General features: G+C 34.5%; 1 protein-coding gene across 1 annotated transcript; it reads right to left on the reverse strand.

The window, feature by feature from the left end:
- Nucleotides 1-616: 616 nt before the first annotated feature.
- Nucleotides 617-1,074, reverse strand: LOC105001762 (histone H2B type 1-like). Its single transcript, XM_010858136.1, has one exon. It carries the CDS (start codon nucleotides 1,033-1,035, stop codon nucleotides 655-657), a length of 381 nt encoding a protein of 126 aa, XP_010856438.1. The 5' UTR covers nucleotides 1,036-1,074; the 3' UTR covers nucleotides 617-654.
- Between the last annotated feature and the right edge of the window lie 10,644 nt (nucleotides 1,075-11,718).

An 11,718-nucleotide genomic window follows, 5' to 3' on the forward strand; every position in this document is an offset into this window, starting at 1 on the left:
GTTAGAACTGGACATGGTAAAACAGATTGGTTCCAAATAGGAAAAAGAGTATGTCAAGGCTGTATATTGTCACTCTGCTTATTTAACTTATATTCAGAGTACATCATGAGAAATGCTGGGCTGTAGGAAGTACAAGCTGGAATCAAGATTGCCAAGAAAAATATCAATAACCTCAGATATGCAGATGACACCACCCTTATGGCAGAAAGTGAAGAAGAACTAAAGAGCCTCTTGATGAAAGTGAAAGAAGAGAGTGAAAAAGTAGGCTTAAAGCTCAACATTGAGAAAACGAAGATCATGGCATCCGGTCCCATCGTTTCATGGGAAATAGATGGGGAAACAGTTGAAACCGTGGCTGACTTTATTTTTCTGGGCTCCAAAATCACTGCAGATGGTGATGCAGCCATGAAATTAAAGATGCTTATTCCTTGGAAGGAAAGTTACGACAGACTTAGCATATTAAAAAGCAGAGACATTACTTTGCCAAAAAAGGCCCGTCTAGTCAAGGCTTTGGTTTTTCCAGTGGTCATGTATGCATGTGAGAGTTGGACTATAAAGAAAGCTGAGAACTGAAAAATTGATACTTTTATTTATTTATTTATTTTTTTCTTGGCTCTGAAAAGAGCCTTTGGGTTTGACAGCTCCTAAAAACATTTACTTGGAACTGGTGTATTTGGTGACAGCCTTGGTGCCCTCAGACACGGCATGCTTGGCCAGCTCCCCAGGCAACAGAAGGTGCACGGCGGTCTGGATCTCCCTGGATGTGATGGTTGAGCGCTTGTTGTAATGCGCCAGGCGCGATGCCTCGCCTGCGATACGCTCAAAAATATCGTTGACGAAGGAGTTCATGATGCCCATGGCTTTGGACGAGATGCCAGTGTCCGGGTGGACCTGCTTCAGCACCTTGTACACGTACACGGAGTAGCTCTCCTTGCGGCTGCGCTTGCGCTTCTTCCCGTCCTTCTTCTGTGCCTTGGTCACCGCCTTCTTAGAGCCCTTCTTCGGAGCAGGAGCAGATTTAGCCGGCTCAGGCATGATAGAAGAATGACAGACAAAATAAACTGACAGAGAAAACTGAATAATCAAATTGATGCTTTTAAACTGTGGTGTTGGAGAAGACTCTTGAGAGTCCCTTGGACTGCAAGGAGATCCAACCAGTCCATCCTAATGGAGATCAGTCCTGGGTGTTCATTGGAAGGACTGATGTTGAAGCTGAAACTCCAATACTTTGGCCATCTGATGTGAAGAGCTGACTCATTTGAAAAGACCCTGATTGGGAAAGATTGAGGGCAGGAGGAGAAGGGAATGACAGAGTATAAGATGGTTGGATGGCATCACCGACTCGATGGACATAGGTTTAGGTGAACTCCGGGAGTTGATGACAGATATGGAGGCCTGGCGAGCTGCAGTTCATGGGATCACAAAGAATCGGACACGACTGAGTGACTGAACTGAACTGATTACTTATTCTAATTCCAGCATGATTATAAACCCTTGAAAATATGTTTGTTAAACTTCAAAATAATGTGACATGAGATGATTATTAAAAGTACAGTTCAAAACACCTGTTTACTCTAACTCATCCTACCCTAGATTTTCCAATTTTTATTTAATAGTTTGTACTAAAATTTCACCCAAAGTTACATTTTATCCTTCTTACAAATATAGTTTTTGAAATATAATGTAAGTTCCATATGATCGGATATGAAGTTAGTACATCCTTCCTTTGTTTCTTCCTCCCTTTTTTCCTTCCTTAATTTCCTATTTGCAGTCTCTTTTTTTTCCATGATTTATTCCACTTTGGTCATGTATATTGATATGTATTATTAAATTAAAACACAAAGGAAAAGTTGGATAATTTCCAATTATAAGTTTGAGAAACAATTGTATGTAGAATGACATGTAAATGTAGCAGGTGTATGTTGCAAATGGTAGGTATTTGTTTAGAGTATAAATAACACATGAAAACTAAAATCCTACAATGCTCTGAATTCATAAATTTTACTATTAAAAAAATAAGCCTTATAGATAATAATAGGGTAGAGAAGTTGCATTTGGACTCCATGATTTCATTCACATGATGTCATATTTAAGGGTATGGAAACAGCTACATTTGGAGATGACATTTATAGATGTAACTTGAATAAGTAGAATAATTGAGATAATTTTGGTGAAACCTCGTTATTAATAATTTTTGTTTCAATTTTATTTTCAACTGAATATTTGTGAGAAAATAATGGAATCAACAAATGAAAAACAGCTGTCAAAAGTCTGCCAAACAATACTAGCTTGTAAATGCTAAATTTTTATGAGTGTATCTATAAACATCGAGTCATGACTTTTACTAGAATGGAAAAATAATTAAATTGAGTCAAAATCTTGATGACTTCATGACATGAAAGTGGAGTATATTATTTAGAAAACATTAATGATATATTTAATGACTCTAGGGAAATATAATGAAAAAAGTTAACGATAAAAATGAGAATCCTTTGTGCAAAGTTTTCAATCAAAATGTCCAAACACATACTTAAAATTGGATTAGAATCACTTAAATTGAAAGAAAACACATAACACTGAAGTTCAGGAATGAATGTAGTAAAGTAGGAATTTTATACATCTTGAAAGATGTGTTAGCTATGTATAGAATTTTAGTGAGAGGGACATGAAAAAGAAGGATGCTGGACTTAAACTACTGAACTTTGATGATGTAAAATTTATTTTTAATGAGCTTTATGTTAGGATTATTCTTATATTTTATTATTTTGTTATAGTATAAGAGAAACTATGTAGAAGGAAATGGCAACCCACTCCAGTATTCTTGTCTGGAAAATCCCATGGATGGAGGAGCCTGGCAGGCTACAGTACATGGAGTCCCAAGCGTCAGACATGACTTAATAAATAAACCACCACCAAGAGAAATTAAGACTCATTTCAGCTTGTAGACAAAGCACAATCTTAGTAAGTAAAATTCATCTATTCTCATAAACCTGATTCAAGTTCGTAAATGAATAGCTTTTCTTTCAGATATAGTCTTTTTCTTTCTTTCAATATAGTAACATAATGGTATTGACTTCTCAGATGAGAGAATCAAGATTTAGGGACTCTCTAGAAAAATAGAACTGCATATGTGTAAATAGTGAATGACTTGCCTGTGAAGATCTGCTTGTGTTTAATATCATCAGCACAAAAGACTACAGGTCTTCAGGGAAAAACATTTCAGTATTACTTTTGATGTATCTGAAAAAGAAGCAATATTCAAAGCTGTTTCTACAAAATAAAGTAAAACAAAACAAAAGCAAAAACAGAAAAGAAATCGACACAAATAACATATTGGAACAATTTTTAATGTAGCTAATTTGTGAACTTGTGCTGGAATTGAAACATTTATGTGTTATAAACTTAGAATGAATACATAGATTTTAGGTATATATGGAGAAAGTTGATTTGTTTATCATGCCTCTCTCTCTCAAAAAAAAAAGTGGTATTTAAAAAAAATCTTTATTAGATTGCTCTCTATGGTAAATGTCTATAACATAATAGTTTCTATTAATCCTTAAAATAGTTTAAAACATTATTAAAATGTTTGCATGGAGAGTCTTGAATTTAAAAAGTAAGCTTAACCAGGGTGGGGACAAAATGGCAGAGCAGGAAGATCCTGCACACACCTCCTCCAACAGGCACACCAAAAGTTTACAGAGAAAGTATTGATGACAATGAACCGAAGAGTAGCAGAAAAGAGCTTCCAAATCTGAAGATATAAATGATAATCTGTAAGAAGTCAAGTAAAAGGGACATGGAAGAAGTGAAAGTCACTCAGTCATGTCCGACTCTTTGCGATCCGTGGATTATACAGTCCATGGAATTCTCCAGGCTAGAATACTGGAGTGGGTAGCCTTTCCCTTCTTCAAGGGGGTCTTCCCAACCCAGGGATCGAATGCAGGTCTCCCACATTGCAGGCAGATTCTTTACCAGCTGAGCCACCAGGGAAGCCCAAAAGGGACATACACAAGTATAATTCAGACACAAAAGTGGGGGTAGGTAACCCACAAACTGGAGAATAATCACAATTGCAGAGGTTCATCCCAGGGAACAAGGGGTCTGAGGCCAAGATTTAGCTCCCCAGTCTAGGGGCTGTATGAGGAAGACAAGCTCCAAAAATATTTTGTTTTGAAGATCAGTAAGGCTTGCATATAGGAGAGACAGAGGGTTATAAGAAACAGAGACTCCACTCTTAACAGGTTCACACAAAATTTCACACACTCCATGACCTAGCACAGAAGCAGCTATTTGAAAGAAGCCTAAATCAGACACACTTGCTGATCTTGGTGAGCCTCTTAGAGAGGCAGGAGGTAAGCAAGACCCCTGGGAATGTAGATATTAGCAGCAGCCTTTTTTTTTTTTTAAATGGAATTTGTTCTACTACAAGTACACTGGAGCTGGCAATCACCATTTCTGAGTCCTCCCTCTAGACTATTAGTGTAGTACTTGCCTGCCCACCAGCCAGTCAGCACCAGTCCTAGCACTCTGGGGCCCTGGGAACCAGCCCTACACACTAGCGGACCAGCACCAAACCTGCAGCCAAGTTTCCTGAGACCTGGCCCTGGCACATAGCTCTGATGACCAGAGGGCAAGGTGCTGCTGGGCCTTATATAACATATCCTATATTAGACCACTTATGAAAGGCTGAGGAAACTAACTGACCTATCTAAAATAAAGAAATAAAAATAAAGAATTAGGAAAAATTAGGTGACAGAGGAATATGAGCCAAATATGACCGAGGAATATGAAGGAACAAGAGAAAACCCCAGAAGAAGAACTAAGCAGAGATAAGAAATTTATCCTCTACAAAGTCCAAGCTAATGATCATAATGATCTCAACAAACTCAAAGAATAGATGAACACAGTGAGAAGTTTAACAAAGAGAAAATATAAAGAAGAATCATGGATGAAGAATATAATAAACTAAACTTAAAAATATTCTAAAGGGAATCAACAGTTGATTAGATGATACAGAGGAATGAATCAGCACACTGGAAGACAGAGTATTGGAAATCACCAAGCTGAACATTAAAAAAGAAAATGCAACTAAAAACAAAATGAGGATATGCACAAACAGGAAGTGTGTTGTGGCCATGGAGGATAATGGGCAAAGAACTTCCCAGAGCTCAGGGCCTCAGAGGACAGTAGTCATGAGACCATCTTCCACCACATTCTCTTTTCCCTTCTTGCAACTCAGCTTTAACTACACAGGTATGAACAATATCTTAGGGCTTGTGGAGAAAAAATAAAAATCTGAGTTCCAGAATGACTACATAGAACAGAGAAACCAGCCAACTTGGAAAGCTGGCTTTATGTTATTCATAGGAGAGGAAAAAAAAATATTTCTATCTTCATTAAACCATACTGATTTCTTTAAAATGAGGATAGTTTTAACAAACTTCTTGAAAAACATTGAGCATATCAAAACTTCTTCTATAGAGGTCTCAGAAGAAGAGATAAAATGGAACAGAGAACTTATTTGAAGAAATAATAGCTAAAAACTTCCCTAATCCAGAACAGGAAACAGGCATCCAGGTCTAGGAAGCACACAGAGTTCCAAACAAAATGAACCCAATAAAGTCTAAACTTAGACACATAATAAATAAAATGGAATAATTAAAAATAAAAAGAGAATCTTAAAAGCTATAAAGAAAAAGAAAATAGTTACGTTCAAGGGAATCCCCTTAAGACTAAGACTGTCAGCTGATTTTTCAGCAGAAACTTTGCAGACCAAAGTGGAGTGGCATCATATATTCAAAATGATAAGGAAAAACACTTACAATCAAGAATACTTTATCCAGCCAGGCTATCATTTAGATCTGAAGGAGAGATAAAGAGCTTTACTCTTTAGCATTTTAAGACAGTTACTGTCTACTGAAAGAGTTCAGCTCCAATAAAATAACTTTATAAGAAATGTTAAAAGGACTACTCTATGGAAAAAAGGCCAAGTTAGAAGTATGAATATTACAAAAGAAAAAAACCTCATTGGTAAAGGCAAATGTACAGTAAAGACAGTAGATTAACCATTTGTAAAGCTAGTAGGAACTCTCCCAATAACAGTAGTTAAATCATCCATATCTACAGTATGTAGTAAAAGGAAACACACAGACACAACTGATTTAAATATGTCAAAAATATTAAATGTGGTGGGTGGGGGAGTGAAAATGCAGAGTAGATAGAATATATTTAAACTCAAGAGATCATCAACTTAAAATAATCTTATTTATGCATGTATATATGTATACATGTATTTTTTGTAGTAGTTGTTTTATATATAAATCTCATGGTAACCACCAGCCAAAAATCTCAAATAGGTACACACATACACAAAAGGGAAAGGAATTGAAACATTAACACTGAAGATAGTCATCAAATCACAAAGAGAACAATAGAAGCAGAGAGAAACACAAAAGAACTTCAAAAACAGTTAACAAAATGGCAATAAGTATATACATATCAAGAATTACTTTAAATGTAAATGGAGTAAATGAGTCAAAGGACATAAAGTGGCTAAACAGATAAAAGGAAGCAAGACCCACATATATGCCAACTACAAGGGATTTATTTCAAACTTAAAAGACATACACAGACTGAAAGTAAGGGAATGGAAAAAAGTGTTTATGAAAATAGAAATGAAACAAGCTGGGGTGACAATATTAACCTCAGACCAAATAGTCTTTAAAACAAAAACCATAAAAAAGACAAGAAGGGCATCACTTCTTTGTGTGGTGAAGTGATCACACAAGAAGACCAATTCAACAAGAATATAAAACAATAAAATATATACATGTTCCTTATGTAGAAGCAATGAAATAGATACAGCAAATAATAATAAAGGAAGAAACTGATAATAAGATAATGTAGAAAATCACTCCATTTATATCAATGGACAGATCATCCAGAGAGAAAATCAATAAGAAAATGCTGGCCTTAAAAACATATTAGACAAGGTGCACTTACTAGATATATCTAGAACATTCCATAAAAAAGCACTAGAATATATTCTTCTCAGATGTACATGGAGCATTCTATAGGATAGATCACATGCTAAGTCACAAGTCTCAGTAAATTTAAGATGATTAAAATCACATCAAGCATCTTTTCTGACCACAATGTTGTATGACAATCAACTACAAGAAAACAAACTACAGAAGACACAAACATATGAAGGCTAAATGATATGCCAGTGGACAACCTAGAAGAAACAGATAATTCCTAGAAATGTACAATATCCTAAGATTGAATCAGGAAGAAACAGAAAATATGAACAGACATGGTTAGTAGTAATAAAATTGAATCAGTAATCAAAATTTTCCAACAACAAAGTCCAGAACCAGAGGACTTCATAGGTGAATTCTACCAAAAGTTTAAAGTACACACCTATCCTTCTCAAATTATTTCAAAAAATTGAAGATAAGAAAACACTTCTGAATTCTTAAGGACAACATCATCCTGATACCAAAATCACACAAACATTTCACACACACAAAAAAAATGACAGACCAATATCACTGATGAACATAGATTCAAAAATGCTCAAGAAAATATTAGCAAACTTAATTCAATAATACATTAAAAGGATCATACACCATTGTCAAGTGAGATTTATTTCCAGGGAAGCAAGGATAGTTCAATATCCACAAATCAATTAATATGATACATTCCATTAAAAATTGAAGAATAAAAGTTATATGATCATATCAATATATCAGGAAAAGCTTTGGATAAAATTTATCATCCATTTATGATAAAAAACGCTCAATGAAGTATCTATAGAAAGAACATGCCTCAGCATAATAAAGGCCACATATGACACACCCATAATTACCATTAAGTACGTGCTCAGTTGCTCAGTCATGTCTGACTCTTTGAGACCTTAAGGACTATAGCCAGTGAGACTCCTCTGTCCATGGGATTTTTCAGGCAAGAGTATTGGAGTGGGTTGCCATTTCCTTCTCTAGGGTATCTTCCTGACCCAGGGATTAAACCCACATCTCCTGTGTCTCCTACACTGCAGGCAGATTCTTCATGGCTGAGCCATTGGGGAAGTCCCAACTACCAGCATAGCCAATGATACAAAGCTGAAATCATGTCCTCTGTTATCAGGAACAAGACCAGGATCCTACTCTCACTATGTTTTAGTCATCATAGTATTGAAAGTCCAAGCCACATCAATCAGAAAGATAAAGAAGTAAATTAATCTAAATCAGAAATGAAGAAAAATCATCACCTTGTAAATGATATACTATACATAGAAAATCCTAAAAATGCCACTAAAAACCTATTGCACCTCATCAATGAATTGAGTAAAGTTGCAAGATACAAAATTATTGTACAGAAATCTGTTGTGCTTCTATAAACTGACAACAAACTAAAGAAAGAAAAATTAAGAAAATAATATCATTTATAATTGCATCAAAAAGAATAAAATATCTAGGTATAAATCTAACCAAGAAGCTAAAAGATCTATACTTGGAATACTATAAACCACAGATGAAAGAAATTGAAGATGATACAAACAAATGGAAAGATAATCATGCTCATGTATGATAAAATTAATATTGTTAAATGCCATAAAATACATGACAAGGGGGCAAGGCAATCTACCAATTCAATTCAACCCCTCTCAAGATACCAATGGTGTTTTTCACAGAACTCTAACAAAGAATTCTAAAATTTGTATGAACACACTAAGACGCTGGATATCCAGAAGAATCTTGAGAAAGAAAAACAAAGTGAGAAGCATCACACTTTCTGGTTTCAAAGTATAATAACTAGGCTATAAAAATAAAAAACAGTAAGTTACTTGTACAAAAATAGACACATTGGTCAGTGGAACTCAATAGAGTATCCAGAAATAAACCTAAGCTTATTTGGCCAATTATAAAAGCAAAAAAAAAAAAAAAAAACTAATAAATGGGCAGAGGACCTGAATAGAAATTTTTCCAAAACAAAAATACATAAAACCAAACAGCACATGAATAGATTACTCAACATCACTAATCATCAATAAAATGCAAATAAAATCACAATGAGATATCACTTCACCTCTATCAGAATGGCTGTTATCAAAAAGACAATGAACAGCAAGTGTTGGTGAGGATATGGAGAAAAGGGAAACCTGTGCACTGCTTGTGGGAATGTGAATTGGTATAGTCACTATGGAAAACATACAGTTCTCCTAAAATTTAAAAATAGAATTATCCAACAATCTAGAATTTCTGCTTCTGGGTATTTTTCTGAATAAAACCAAAACACTAATTTGAAAATACATCAGCATTCCTGGACTTCCCTGGTGGCCCAGTGGTAGGGAATCTATTTTGCAATGCAAGGTATACAGGTTTGATTCCTGGTCCAGGAGGATACCACATGCTCCGGGGCAATTAAGCCCTCATGCCACAACTAACACTAGATGCAACCAAATAAATAAACATTTTTAAAAGAAAATATATCTGCATTCTTATATTCATTGCAGTATTGTTTACAATAGGCAAGATCTGGAAGCAATGTAAGTGTCCATTGGCAGTTGAATTGATAAAGATGTGGTGTGTATATGTATACATATATACACGAATATTACTGAGCCATAAAAAGAATGAAATCTTTCCATTTGTGACAACATGGATGGACCTAGGTATTATGCTAAATGAAATAAGTCAGGAAGAAAAAGACAAATCCATATAATTATGCTAAATGAAATAAGTCAGGAAGAAAAAGACAAATCCATATAATTTCACTTATATGTGTAGTCTAAAAATCAAAACAAATGAATAAACAATATAAACAGACTGAAAAATACAAGAAAACATGCAGTTGTTTTTCAGTGGGAAGTGGGGTGTCAGATTTAGTGGAATAGGGGAGGGTGATTAAGAGGTATGAACTTAAGAGGTATAAAATAAATGAGTTACATAATGAAACAGACTCCATAAAGAACACACTCAATAATAACATGTTAACTTTGGTGACCAGAGGTAACTAAACTTATGGTGGTGAACATCCTGTAATACATAGAAACATCAAATAATTCTGTCGTGCTCCTGGAACTAACATAGCATCGTATTGTATATTAATTATACTTCAGCTTAAAAAGAAAGGAAAAAAAGAAATTAAGCTTGGATAAAACATGTAAATACAGATAATCTCAATGCTTTAAAATTTTTATTCAATTGTTCTTTGATTGTCTTTATGATTGAAAATGTAGAATTAAAATGGCTAATGATTAAAAATTATAAGTAATTATACTTAGAATTTGATGAAGAAAACTAAAACCTTATACAGAAAAGTAGTTACAGTGTTACATGGTATACTTCATATAACATATATATTTTCATATTTCATACTCCTATACATAAGATAAATGTTTGTACATGCCAGCATAATGTACCTTGGTAATTGTAGTGCAATTGTCCTTTATATAAAAGATTATCAAGTAAATATACATGATGTTGAAATCTACTTCTATTAATTATTAAAGTTTTATGCATGATTAATCTGGGAATTACTTCAATATTCTCTGACCATGATAATATGTTTTGATATTTAATATGTGGCTACTACCCACTTCTATAGTTTGATATATTGTTCTTTGAAATGTATGGATTTTTTTCTTCTTTCAACTTTTTGATTTTCAGATAAAAATTGTAAAAGATACTTTCATAGACACTCAAAACAGTCAATTCAGAAAGATTTCCTGGAAAAATTTTGATGTGATAATAACTGATATGTGAACTACATGGAAACCAATTTCCATTCTTTCTAAAATGATCTAACAATACACGGTGATACTGTACTCTAAGCTAGCACTGTTCTTCTGTTTATAAGCAATAGTCCAACTTTATCTTCTAGAGATGTTTTCATTGTGTATTCTTTAACTTGTCATTTTCTACAGTTTCTAATTTCCCCCTATATAAATAAAAGATTATGAGACTGCAACGTTGGTAGAAATAATATTAAAAGACTAGATTTCTACCAATGCGACACATTACTCTTCACCCTATGTGAAAGACCACCATAAATCCAACACAACTAATCAAATATCTTTCTATCCTTGCACAGATTAGAGCCTTATTAGGAAACACAGGTTCTCATAGCAAATATTTATGTGTCAGTTGTCTCTCTGGAAGTACCATGACTCTCAATAAGTAGCAATTATTTATTCAAATTATTAATGATGGAACTTAAAAGTTAATAGAAATAAATTTCCACAAACTTTGTGTTTTAAAACCACAAAATTATTATCTTACAGTTCTGTATATGTAAGTCTGAGACAGATCTCACTAGCTAAAATCAAGGTCCTATGAGGAATGGAGATTTTAGGAGAGTTCTGTTTCCTTGCTCATTCAGATCTTTGGCAGATTCAGTCCCTTAGAGTATTGAGACCCTTGTTGTTAGAGGTGCCAGACTGGCATTAGAGGTGTCAGATTGTTGTTAGAGGTTCCAGCTTTGAGGGGTCACCTGCATCACTTATCTACCTGCATCATGAGAAACGCTGGACTGGAAGAAACACAAGCTGGAATCAAGATTGCTGGGAGAAATATCAATAACCTCAGATATGCAGATGACACCACCCTTATGGCAGAAAGTGAAGAGGAACTCCAAAAGCCTCTTGATGAAAGTAAAAGTGGAGAGTGAAAAAGTTGGCTTAAAGCTCAACATTCAGAAAACAAAGATCATGGC

This window comes from Bison bison, unplaced genomic scaffold (assembly GCF_000754665.1).
Source record: "Bison bison bison isolate TAMUID 2011002044 unplaced genomic scaffold, Bison_UMD1.0 scf7180017864384, whole genome shotgun sequence".
Classification (NCBI taxonomy): Eukaryota; Metazoa; Chordata; class Mammalia; order Artiodactyla; family Bovidae; genus Bison; species Bison bison.

What these genes read in the sequence shown, in the direction of transcription:
- LOC105001762 (XM_010858136.1), bottom strand. Translation starts at nt 1,035, where the DNA reads ATGCCTGAGCCGGCTAAATCTGCTCCTGCTCCGAAGAAGGGCTCTAAG.